This window comes from Candoia aspera, chromosome 4 (assembly GCF_035149785.1).
Source record: "Candoia aspera isolate rCanAsp1 chromosome 4, rCanAsp1.hap2, whole genome shotgun sequence".
NCBI lineage: Eukaryota > Metazoa > Chordata > Lepidosauria > Squamata > Boidae > Candoia > Candoia aspera.
In genome coordinates, this window is record NC_086156.1 from 2,404,704 (window position 1) to 2,418,127 (window position 13,424).

Genomic DNA, 13,424 nt, shown 5'->3' on the forward strand with positions numbered 1-13,424 from the left:
GCCGAGCCGGCTGGCTGGGAAGATGGGAACTGCAGTCCAACCGATCCACAGGGCAGCAGGTTGGCGAAGTGGGGGAGGAAGGTTCTGAGAACGCAACGGCCTTTTTTAGCAAGAGGACAGCCGGTGCCAACAGTTAACAAAGGGAGCTGGTTGGGGTTACCCAAGGCTGGCCAGCCCAGCCAGAAAAAACCACGGGGCCCGCGTTGGGTGCCAGAAATGATGCAAGGCTGGCAACCTGCAAATGCATTTCCAAAAAGTCCCCACATGCTGTTAAAGCCCATCTATTCAAGTGGTTCTCAGTTAACAGACATCTGGCAGAAAAGCCCCCAAAATCCCTGACAGAGAGATAATTAGTGTTAAAAGCTCCAACGGTTTCTGGAAATCTACTCCACCCTCCTTTTTTTTTTTAAGTGTCTAATTAGCTGAGAAGATGCGCTCTGGGCAAGAAGGACTCCTTGTGCAGATCTTTAGCTAGCGTGTCCTGACTTTTGGCGTCCTAGAGGATAAATTTAAAGCAATGGGAGAGAAAAATCAAATTTTGACTACAGGTAGTCCTCACTTAACAACCATTCGTTTAGTGAGGGTTCGGACTTATGATGGTGCTGGAAAAACCAACTTACAACTAGTCCTCGTACTTATGACTGTCACAGCATCCCCACCCAGCTAGCTTCTGGCAAGCAAAATCAACAGGGAACTGCGTGATTCACTTAACAACCACATGGTTTGCTTAATGCACATGGTGATTCGCTTAACGACCGCTGCAAAAAAAGGTCGTAAAATTGGGTCAGGTTCACTTAATGACTGCTTTGCTTAGCAACTGAAATTCCAGTCCCAATTCTGGATGTTAAGCGAGGACTACCTGTAGTGGGAAAGTGGGAAACGATAACCGTCCTTTAATTAGGGTTACCAGATCTGGGTTGCAAAACTTCAGAGGACCAGGAGGGGAAGCAGAGAGAGAAAGAATTCAGGGTTTCTCGTCGCTGCCCCTTGTGCCATTAGATCCTTGCAGCTCCGATCTGGTTGCCCTACTTTAATCCGTGGAAGGTCGGTGCAATCACATCTCCCCACTGGCCTTCTTGCAAGTATTATTTGGAGTAGCTAACCTACCAAAACAGTTTTTCTCAACCTTTTGACCCTGGAGGGACCCTTGAAATATTTTTTGGGCCTCGGGGAACCCCTGCACATTCAGGCTCAACAATAGGCCAGAGGTTGCAAACTTATTATATTTGTTTCGTGGGTAGGCCTGTATATATGCATCAACAGTGTCCTTAAACTGAAAATACAGAATGAAACTTACCTCTTTAAAGTGAAGTTGTCCAAATTTGAATTAATTTTTTTAATAAATCGTGATCTCCCAGGGAACCCCAGTGACCTCTCGCGGAGCCCCACTGTGTCACAGAACCCTGGTTGGGACACCCTGGTCGAAAGCATCCTTGGCTTTTCCAGTTATAACCTTTCAAACTGATATGTGGATTTAATAAACGCCCACCAGGAGAAGAGAGGGGCTGAAAAGCAAGGGAGGGGGCCTTCTCGCCCCAGGTGAAAACAAAACGAAAAAAATCTGAATGCCCATTAATCACCTTTTTTTTTGGTGGTGGTTGCAGACATAAGCCCAAGAGGGGAGCAGCTGTTTGAAACTAAACTGGGTGGATAGAAAAGGGCTGTTCCCAAGAAGTAAGAGGCAAGAAAGGGAGTTTTTTTTGGGGGGGGGAAGGGAGAGAAAGACAGAAATTAGTGATACCTTCAAAAAAGGAGCCAAACTCTTGAGGCAGCACAGCTGGGGCAAACTTGTATTTGTTCTTCTCTTTGATGCTCACGATCTCCCTGGGAGGGAAGGAACACAAAGGGACATGTAGTGGGGGAATGACCGGGCATTAACTCTTTCGGGGGAAAATCCCCAGGCCCGTGCAACGTCGCCTTAAACGGGCACCTTCCAGATGGGCTGGACTTCGACTCCCATCATCCCCAGCCACAGGCTAGCTAGAGAACTGAAGCCCAGCCAGGGCCAGACAGAGGAAGGGTGTGCTAAGGGTCAGTGGGCTAGGGAATTTCCAGCACTGCTTCAAAAGTAATGTTCGTACAGCATTTCCAGTGAAGCGTGGAAAGATATTGCTGGAGCAATTTGCATGCCACTATTGCATGACCACGCTCGGGCCTTTGATTCAATGCTCCATCAAATTTGGAAAGTGTGATGATGATGATGATGATGATGATGATGAAGAAGAAAAAAACATGTTTCAAAGAGCAAAGCCCGAGCCTGTTTGCCAAAGGTGGGAGGAAACGGCCAAGACAGATGTGGTATATCAGACTGCAGGAAAGTGGCTGGAAGGTATGTCCACAACGTCATTCTGCGCTTCAAGTGCAAACACCAGCATGATTCCAACGGCATTGCTGTGATAGGTAACAGCCCAGCATGCTTCCTTTGGACAAGGGGATTGCCGCTTTGTGCCATTTCTCACACACCTTTGTTAATCTGGATAAAAGCTTCTCTAAATCCTGCTACTGTGGTCAAAACCCTAGAGTTAAGAAGTGGTATTCCAGAAGAAGTTGCTTTAACCAGAATAGAGTGGAATCTTCTGGGGTTCCTGGGCACTGGCCTTTGGAAAGTTCTAGGTAAAGGTAAAGGTTTCCCTTGACATTAAGTCCAGTTGTGTCCGACTCTAGGGGGCGGTGCTCACCTCCGTTTCAAAGCCAAAGAGCCGGCGTTTGTCCGAAGACACTTCCTCCGTGGTCATGTGGCCAGCATGACTAAACGGAACACCGTCACCTGCCCGCCGAAGTGGTACCTATTAATCGACTCACACTGGCATGTTTTTGAACTGCTAGGTTGGCAGGAGCTGGGACTAGCAACGGGAGCTCCCCCAGTCACGCGGATTCGAACCGTCAACCTTCCGATCAGCAAGCTCAGCAGCTCAGCGGTTTAACCGTTCTGGCTTCATCCAAAATGTGGCTACTCCGTATTAGCCCTTGTTGTTCACGGGACGAAGTTGGAAGAACGTTGGCCAGATCCAGGGAATATGTTGAACTCCGTGGCTTAATAAGGTGGGGAGGTAACAAAGACCCAGCTGCAGTTGACTTGTAGGGCTGGACAGCACTTTGGACCCAAAGCCACAAGGTCATTCAGAGCGCAAGGAGGTGGGTGTGAGCACTGATAATTTGCTAGCAGCTCCATCAATCAAATGCATCTGATTGAAGGACTCTCTACAGGTAGTCCTTGCTTAATGACAATTGAGACCAGACTTTTGGCTGCTAAGCGAAGCAGTCATTAAGCAAATCTGACCCAGTTTTACAACCTTTTTCGTGGTGGGCCATTAAGCAAATCACCACGATTGTTATGCAAACCACGTGGTTCTTAAGTGAATCCCGTGGTTCCCCACTGATTTTGCTAGCCAGAAGCTGGCCGGGAAGGTTGAAAATGGCGATCATGTGATCACAGGATGCTGTGACGGTCATAAATGTAAACCAGTTGCCAAGTACCCAAGTTGTGATCACATGACCGTGGGGACACCGCGATGGTCGTAAGTGTGAGCACCAGTTGTAAGCTGGTTTTTCAGCCCTGTCATAAGTCTGAATCATCACTAAACAAATGGTCATTAAGTGAGGACTACCTGTACTTATCCGGGCTTTGTAAAGAAGCAATGTGTTTTCCCAGCTCACCCAGTAGCTGTGTGGGGTCAGGGAAACCTGATTTTGAGTTAAGGAGAACATCTGCTCTGCTTTGAAGACCATATTGCCAACCTCTGCCCCGTCTCATGGAACACACTGAAGCTGCATGCGCCGCCATGCAAGCTCTCCTTAAGAGCACTGAGCCCAGGCAGCCTTTGGCAGCCCCAGCGGGAAGAGGAAACAGCCTGTCGGATTCTTTTATTCGTTTATTTAAAGGATTTATATGGCTATATACACTGGAACTCCGGGCAGTGTACAACCGATCAAAAAGCCAAAACAAGACAAACTCTTTCAGTTAAAATCTAAAACTTTAGGCAACCAGGAACACACACTTGCATCCTCTCCAGAGACTTTCACTGCCTTTCTGAAGGCCAATAGAGTCAGGGCCAGCTGTATTGTGTGTGTGTTGCGTGAGTGAGAGAGATACCAGAGGGCAGGTAATGCATCCTGGCGTAGTCCCAGGAAGGGGACCCAAAGCATGCCCGCCCCATTGGAACATGAGGGATGGGTAGAATAATTGGGAGTCGGGTCCCTGCAGATAACCTGGTTCCTTGTGATGTAGGGTTTTATAAGTGATCACCAACACCCTGAATTGCATTGGAAGTCCTCAACCCACACTGCCCACCAAGAACCAACCTGCGAGGTCCGGCCATTCACCTCTGGCCAGATGTGACAAAGCAACTCTCATCTACTGCCTAGACCAGTGATTCTCAACCTTGACCACCTGAGGATAGGTGGACTTCAACTCCCAGAATTCCACAGCCAGCAAAGCTGTTAAGCGAACCACATGGTCGTTAAACAAATCACACAGTCCCCCATTGATTTTGCTTGCCAGAAGCTGGCTGGGAAGGTTGAAAATGGCGACTGCGTGACCACAGGATGCTGCGATGGTCATAAATGCAAACTGGTTGCCAAGCGCCCAAATCGTGATCGAGTGACTGCGGGGACACTGCGATGGTCGTAAGTGTGAGGACCAGTTGTAAACTGTTTTTTTCCAGCACTGTCATAAGTCTGAACCATCACACAACGAATGGTCATTAAGTGAGGACTACCTGTACTTACCAGCGCTTCGTAAAGAAAGCTGGCTGGGGAATTCTGGGAGGTGGGAGTCCACCCATCTTAAAGTGGCCAAGGTTGAGAAACACTGGCCTAGAGGCTGCCGCTGCTCCCTGAGCTTAGACCTCCCCACACAGACAGAGACCCACTCACCCGCTCAGCTGTCTCCTCCAGGTCTGGTAGGGGTCGAAGAGGCATTCGCAAAGGTGTAGGGCGTACAGCGTGACGTTCTCCAGCTGGCTACGGTGAGGCCAAGGCTGCCCTTGGGAACTCTTCAGCTGTCGGGGAAATGAGAAGCCACCATTAACCGCCCCAAGTGTTTTTCAGGTCTTTTCGAGCTATCAAGCAGCTTCCCGAAATAGCCTCACGTCAGTCGGCGTGCTCTGAAGGCAGGAAAATGCAGGGCAGGCAATGCGTGCGGCAACAAGGATGCTTCAGACTTGGAGGGAAGGAAGGAGAGGGGGGTCTGGAGGGCATGAGTATGTGGGGTCTTTAGAAAGGGTCATCCCTGGGGCACATTCTCTACTCTGCAATAATCTTAACGCCGTGTTTCTCAACCTCAGCAACTTATAACATGGGTGGACTTCAACGCCCAGAATTCCCCAGCCAGCATGGGGAGGCGAGGAATTCTGGGAGTTGAAGTCCACACATCTTAAAGCTGCTGAGGTTGAGACTGATTTAGAAGAAAACATACAACTCTCTAGGACTACTGGGTAAATCAGAAATTTAGCCCCACTGCATTGGGGCACCCGTGGGGCGTCTGTGGGATGGGGCATCCCACAGGGCATCCCCCATCCTCCAAACAGTCCAGATGAGGGCCACCACTGCACAATCGAAGCTCCACCTCTTTTTTACAGGCTTTGGTCTGGTAGTCAAGCCAACATCTTGTCTTTTTGACACCCCCTCCATGAAAGATCCTGCTAGGAGTAAAATGCAGGCAGTGGCACACGCCTTCCTTGCGAGGTCATTTCTCTCCTGGCTCCTCAAATTGATTCAGTTTCTCCCACGGGCTCCAAAATGAACGTCATCCCGTCTTCACCCAGTTGCTTCACCCACCTCTTAGGAAAGCTGAGCATCCCAGCCCTAGGGAAAAAGGTCAGAAGGTCAAGGCTACCTTTTTTGAATAGGTGGACAGCAGACTGATCAGCTCATGGACAAACAGGGGTGGACGGTCAGCCTGGACATTTTCTAGATTCCTGGAAAGAAACGGCAAGCTACATTGAAAGGGGGAAACCAGCCGCTGGTAATAACTTTAAAAATAACAAATAATTATTTATAATGCTAATATGCTACAAGAGAGAGAAAGAATATTATGTATATTCCACTATGCAAACAAGTGCTCAATAAGCAGGAGTGATAATCATCCTGTAATACTTTGCATACAGACATTTACATGAGTCTTCAGAAGGCTCAAAATCACCTTGCTGGTTTCAATATATTGAAATAAATAGCACAATGCAAGTGGAGTTACAAAAACAAGGCGGGATATTTAGAAAGCTGACTGAGTTTGAAAAAGTTGTAATAGATAACTCAGACTCAGGTAAGGGGCTTATTTTTAAACTGTTACTAAAGTTTAAGCAACTCAGAAATCAAACGAGTTAAAGACTGTACAAGTAAATAGAAGCAGGAATGAAACAGGACAACAGATACGCAATAATGGGAATATCAATGGAAGACAAATATTAAATTTACTGTGAATTTCGCACACAACATTTTGCCACTGATATATTACTCCAGTATTACTTGCCAACTCATTTTCCCAACACTGTTGGAAATGCAATAACCAGGTCAGAACATTATTTCATATTTGGTGGCAATGTTATAAAGTTCAACAATTATGGAAGATGATTTATTGCAGAATAAAGCAAATCTTAAAAGGTGGAAGTTTCTTTCCTGCCAGCTCTTTTTCTTCCGAACTCCGCTAAACCCTATATTCCTGCAAAGTATACGGAGTTGGCTCTATATATGATAACAGCTGCCAAGATATGTTATTTCACATATATGGAAATCACATATAATTCTTTCTTTAGAAGAACGGTGTATGAAACTGGGAGAATACACATCAAAATCAAGAATTACTTTATATTTGAAAAATAAATCTGATGAAGATTCAATCTGGAAACCATCCACGGGTTATAACTCTACCTCTGGATTTGTACCACATGTGAGCTTCCTCTTAACATGCTTTGATATATTGGCTCTTGTTAAATAAGAGAAAAACTTTTTAGATCAGTGGAAACTCTCGTTAATTGTTTATTCTGATTTATGATTCTTACTATACTTGCTACTTTTGTTTCTATTGAACACCAATGTGCTTTTGATTATTCTGATACGCTGTACTCATCCAATACCACTTCGAATTTTTTCACGCCATTGAAATAGCTTGTCAATCTCATTTTTCTTTTTCTTTTCTGCTTTTTTCCTGAGATGTGCTTTTAAATATCTAGAAGATGATGATGATGATAATGATGATAAGAAGTATAATTTTATATGTGAAGGGATTGCTAAATGTATACTTGCTGCACACAAATTCCTGGAAGCATCCGCTTTAAACAGAACCAACTTTCTAGTCCTCAAGATTTGGGGGGAAATTGTGAATGTTCCTGTTTTGCAAGCTTCCCTCTAAGTGGCTTAATCCTGCAGGGGAAAAAAAAACCCCTGTCCATCTCTTCTTACAACCTTTTATCAATATAACTGGTTGCCAACTCTGAGCCCAGGAAAAACATGGTTTACTATGAAGCAAAAATGGCCAGGCAACAGTAGGTTGCAAAAACAGGCAAGCGATTTTCTCCATGGGAGCAAACCGTTTGTCAAGTGAGATAATGTTGCCATGTGGGTGTTAATATCAACCCACGTTTGAAAAGGGAGGAAGAAAATATGATTTCCAGGTGCAGGAATAGATTTCAATCCTTGTACATATCTGCAACCTGCAGAGTTATGGCAAATAATAATTATAGTAACAATTGAATTATGCACCTTGCTTTACTTTCAGCTGCCCCTTCAAAAAACATCTTCGGGGGAAGTTATACTATTCTACAATTGCTCCTTACAGCCACTCCCCAAAAAGGAAGAGTATTTTAGCTGAACTCTCATGAAACTACTTAAGATCCCCCAGAAAATTCCCAGGGCACCAACCTCCAAACTCTCATTTCCTCAAGATAAACCTGCTAACCTTGCACAGGTTTTTTTCCCCAAAGGGGTCTCCTCCATGACTGGGCTCTACTCCCAATTTTCTCATTGCTGCTCATTCCCTTGAAGTGTCTACAGGTTGTGGTCAAAAAAGTCAAGATGGTGGCCACAATGGTGTCATCAAAGCTCTGCCCTGTTTTTCTGCGTATCGCACCTGTGCCCCCGGGCAACTTTTATTAACACCCCACAAAGAAGATGAGGGGAACCGGGAGCATCGCATTTCCTCTTCCTGTTTACCCCCAAACAACAACCCAGCGAGGTAGGCGGTGTGGGCAGTGTGCGTGAGCTTCCAGGAGTGAGAAGAGCATTGATCTGGACCTTCTTGATCCTCAGCTCAGCCCTTTGACCGGCGCACACTCCTTGCTCGTTCCAGATTAATTCCTTTAATTCGGATTTCCCCAATTTGGTCCCTTTCTGAAGTGTTGGACTACAATTCCCAGATTCCTCACCACCTGGGGAGAAATGGAACTATTTTTCTTTTTTATACAGTTGGAGTCCAGCCAGAGGCTGCTGTGTTTTGGGGGGCTGATAGGGGTTGTAGTTCAGAGCACCTTCTGTCTAGCCTAAAGTTTCTCAACTTGGCCACTTTTAAGACAGGTGGACTTCAACTCCCAGAATTCCCCAGCCAGCACAGCTGGCTGGGGAATTCTGGGAGTTGAAGTCCACCTCTCTTAAAGTGGCCAAGGTTGAGAAACACTGATCCAGGAAGAAGGATGCTTGGAGGTCCAGCTGCAGGAATGGGGGAGAACATCCCCCAGGCGAGACACGCACCCCCAAATCTTTCCGGGGCACTCCTGGCCTCTCCCCTCCCTTGGACAGAACGTTTCAATTACGACCCCTCATCCCCCATCTGGGCATCTTGCGCAGAGACACAGTGATCCCCGGGTCCTTATCTGCTGCTGACGGCCTGCAGGACCCACAGGAAGCCAGGCTAAAAATAAAACACGGCTCGGTCTCTTTTTGCCTTTTAAAGGGCCCCAAGGCTGGGGGGATTGACTTTGAGGACCAAACTGCAGTGACTCCCTGGGGCACTTCTGGCCAAAGTCCACGCTTTCAGAAAGGCTGGACAACCATCCTCATTGCCAGCAGGGATGACAGGGGAAGGAGTTCCATAAGCTGGGCCAGTGCAACTTCAAGAAGGACAGTTTTAAAGTTTCCAGCTCCCCCTTTTTTGACAGTTTGGGGAGATTTAGCCTCCTAGCAAAATCCCAATGAAAAATGGCATTGTTTTCCTTGCAAAAAATCAAAGGGTTCAGTTACCCCCTCAACCATGGAAGCTCCTTGGGTGTTTGGGCCAGTCACTCCTTCACATCCCAGCCTACCTCACAGGGCTGTTGTTGGGCGGGCAGGAAGAAGGACACACACAAACACACACACACTGTTTGGCACTTTTTATCAGCGGTTCCCTGTGGCTGTTCTTAGGGAAACAAAGAGAAACAAGGTTTTTCAGGGTCGAAGGGATCAGTTCCAGCTGGCCTGGCAGGAAGGACAGCTAATTTCCATGTATGCTTTGAGTAAAGTTATACACACTTTTTCTATATCCAGAGAGAAGGGGGGAAAGTTAACGCAGGGATACGTCCAGCAGCGAAGTTCCCTGCCAGGAAACAAAGCCATAAACTAAACACACTGCACAGAAATAGTGTCTTTGAAAACTGGAAATGATAAGCATTGAAGGAGGCCTGTTTTGGTGATGCTAATCTCCATTTTGCATTTTTTTAATGTGCAGCTTTCAGAATGAAAACAAACCAGGCTTCATGTTTTTAATGTGCAACCTTTAGAATAAAGACCAAACCAGGCTTCATGTTTTTAACATGCAACTTTTGGGGTAGAAAGCAAACCAGGCTTAATATTTTTACGGTGCAACCCTTAGAATAGAAACCAGACTGGGCTCCTGAAGTTTAAAGTGCACAAAAAGTCCAGCCACTTTCAGTCCTGTTTCAAACAGCTACAAGGAAAAAGCAGCTTTAGAGGTTCAAAGCTGCAATCAGCCGTAGCATTTTGAGCTGCCCCTTCGAAGTGGGGAAGTGAGGAGTGGGCAACTGGACCATCCCTAAAGGGAGCCCAAATTCTAGCTCTTTCGTCTAATTATGTTTTCCTGTCAATGCAGCAGCCTTATCTCGCAGACTTGTTAAAAGTAGCCCAAGCTTGTAACTGTAAGGAAAGGCAGAATCAGGAGTTGGAAAGAGGCTTCTTCTCCATCTACGTTTATCAAGCTGGATGTTCACCCCGTTTTCCATGGATGGAAAATTAGTGGTCCTTGTCATTTGAAAGACTTTCCTAACCTTGGGGAACAAACAGGGTTCAGGAAAACCAAAATAAAACCAAACATTACACAAAACTAGCCCTTTCCCTTGTATTACAGGCAGTCCTCGACTTACGACCATGCATTTAGCAACTGTCTGAAGTTACGATGGTGCTGAAAAAGTGGCTTGTGACCAGCCCTCACAGTTACGACCGTCACAGTGCCCCCGTGGTTGTGCGATCACCATTTGCGACCTTCCCAGCCAGCTTTCGAAAAGCACAATCGGTGGGGAACCGTATGATTTGCTTAATGACTGCCGTAAAGAAAAGAGGAAAATGATGCCTCACTTAACGACCGCACTGCTAAACAACGAATTCTCTAGTCCCTATTGTGGTTGTAAGTCAAGGGCTACCTGTGTATAGCTGGTCTCACTTGCTCCAGCCATCTGGATTTTTGTTTGTAATAACGTTATGGATTTATATGCCCGCAATGCTAACTCGCCAACCAATTTTCAATTTGTTCAACGGTTCACCGAACGGTCCAGATTGTTTAACGTTCACTTTCTCCTTCCTCTCCACTTCTGCAGAGGTGCAAACTTCATGCCACGCCCCGCGCAGGGAACACCACCAAATTCTTCCACCTTATAAACGTCATCTCCCAAGTTTTTTTGCAGTTGCAAGCTGCCCCTCCAGCAAGGATTTGGGAAGTTTGTATTGCAAAAATCCCAGTAGCCAAAGGTCCAGCCCTGCTCTCCCCAAAAGGCCCCAGAGCTTGCCCACTTCTGCAATTCCCCCAAATAACAGCCTCCAGCAGATGGCAAAAACCAGCCCAGAATTTCCTATCCAAGAGATGTCCGTCTAAGCCAGCTGTCGGGCTGAACTGCACACCCACTCCAGTTCCTTAATTGCTGTTTTCACCCGCGTTATGAAAAAAGTGTACTCGAATGGGAATTACCCAAGCTGGCCACCTGGGTCCACCCAGGGCAATATTTGCACAGTCACTGCCCAGCTGTTGTGGTGGAAAGTCACTCACCAGTTGCTGGGTTGATGCTGGGTTTCAGACAAGGAAAAACTACAACTGTAGCCAGAATCAGTCCTTTCCCACATGCTTAAAAGGAGGGCGGGGGAAAGGAATTGAGAAAGGACAGAGGTTGCATCCCGCAGTTTCTGGCCTGTCGGCGGAAAGGCTGGATTCATGCAATCATCCATGCCGAGAAGACAGGCAGATGTTCTCCAACCCTTGCAGAAATGCTAATGGCAGCTTCCAGGTCTCCCCAGAAACGGAAGGGCTCTGACAAAGCCGGAGACGGATCTTGAAGATGGGGGGGCCGTCCCTTCCCCAGAAACTGAGCAGCTTTTCTGCACACGTCCTGGTGAATTCAGGCCTCCGGCCAGGAACTCCATCCAAACAGGAAAGCAGTCCGGCTCTTGTGGGACACGGGTCGCCAAGGTTTCAGGGACGAGAAAAGGGGCAAGGCCAAGCGCAGCAGGAGGGGGGCGTTTTAAAGAGCTTAAGGACACAGATGCCTGGATGGATGGCGGGTGGGTTTCCATGGAGACGGAACGGCAGAGGGAGATCCTGCTCGGTCCAAGGCTGAAGACCTGTTGATCACCACCTCCCCTGACTTGGTTTTACTACATGATTCCTAATAAAGTAAAATTGGATCCTGGGGAAATGCCCTGTTCGGGAGTTAGGGGCACCCTTTTAACATGGGGGTTTTGGGGTAGGAAGCCGGCATCTCAGAGATGGCCCGTTGCAAGGGGGTCCCTGGCTGGATCATCAGCAGGAGAGCCTACAGTGGATGGGTAAGAGAGCTTGCAAGGGGTCCTCTCTCCCCAACCTGGTGCCCATCAGATGCATCAGAGACACAACTTCTGGCGTTCCCAGGCCAAAGTTGTGTGGGTTGGGAATTCCCAATGCATCTGCAGGGCGCCAGGTTGGGGAAGCGGTCGTCCGCAACGCCTCCCAGCACATCAACACGTCTTCAGCTCACTGATTAACTCACGGACCATCACAGAGAGGGTTTCGCACGCTCCGAGCAGCCCATTGCACCACAAGGAAATGCTATTACCCAAGGCTCTCCACCCCACCCACCTTGGATAGTGCATTTCTTTCTTGCAATACTAGAGCAAATATCAGAAAGGGAGGTGAAACTCCTATACTCATAGCTATTTATAAAAAGATTTCTAGCCCCACAATAAATATTGGTTTGAAGTGGAGGAAGGAGATTTCACTGAAATTGGAACCGGTGCTCTCTTTGTGAGGGGTTCTGTTGTGAGAGAAAGAAAGAAAGAGAGGGAGGAAGGAAGGAGGGGAGGGAGGGAGGAGGAAGGAAGGAAGGAGGGGAGGGAGGGAGGGGGAGGAAGGAAGGAGAGAGAGAGAGAGAAAGAGGGAGAAGGGAAGATGAGAGAGGAAGGAAGGGAAGGAGAAAAGAAATGAAAGAAGGAGGGGGGAGGGGAGGGGGAAGGAGAGAGGAAGAGGAAGGGAGAGAGGGAGGGAGGGAGAGAGAGAGAGAAGAAATTAAGGGAGGGGAGGGGAAGGAAATCCATACGGAGCTGAAAGCTTCCACTTTTACTGGTTTAGCCCCAGCAAAAGGCCCAGTCATGCTGGAAGAGCAGGCTGGCATTTCCATGTACGCTGAGGAGACGTCTCCCGTAAGGCTTCTTGGCAAGACAGAGAAGGTGCAGAGCAACTTGGGAGCCCCGGCCACCCACGGCCCTCACTGAAGGGCAGCACCGGCCAGGAGCCCCCGACGGCAACGCAGGCGCAGTCCAGCCCCGGATGCCCTCCCTCTACGCCAGGCGGGCCGGATCCCTGCGCGAGAGACTCTCTTGCAAACCACGACGGGGCCCACCTCCTGCCCACCCACAGGTGCGCGCAAACACCGATGCGCTCCGCAGAGACGGCCCTTTACGCCAATATTTGAGGCTTGCCACCCACCTCCCCTCAGGCATGTGTTTAAGAATTTAAACTCAGAAAAGGCACATGAGGGGAGAGTGAAAACCCCCAAGAAACTCAGGCCCCTTTGCCACCTCCTTTCGCCTCTCTTCCAGCGGCTGAGATGAGTAAGTAATCAAAGCCTTCAGCGCCTCCTGGCTCTCCCTTCTGTATCCCCACTTCTGTATTTCCAACGGCCGTAGAATCATCGTATCCTAGGGAGAGAAGGGACCTTGGAGGTCATCCAGCCCCACCCCTGCCCAGGGCAGGAACCTTCAGGCCGTCTCAGGGAAACGGCTTGCGACCTTCCCGTGACGGAGCCCTCGCGACTCTC

At 48.0% G+C, this 13,424-nt stretch overlaps 1 protein-coding gene across 2 annotated transcripts in view; it reads right to left on the minus strand.

The window, feature by feature from the left end:
* NBEAL2 (neurobeachin like 2) overlaps positions 1–13,424 on the minus strand; it is a 126,704-nt gene that overhangs the window by 67,147 nt on the left and 46,133 nt on the right. For both annotated transcript variants that reach the window (XM_063303265.1, XM_063303264.1), the window contains exons 4-6: positions 5,837–5,918; positions 4,876–5,000; positions 1,742–1,824 (exon numbers count right to left, since the gene is read on the minus strand). In XM_063303265.1, the coding sequence (XP_063159335.1) occupies positions 1,742–1,824; positions 4,876–5,000; positions 5,837–5,918 (290 nt within the window). The remainder of the gene's footprint in view (positions 1–1,741; positions 1,825–4,875; positions 5,001–5,836; positions 5,919–13,424) is intronic.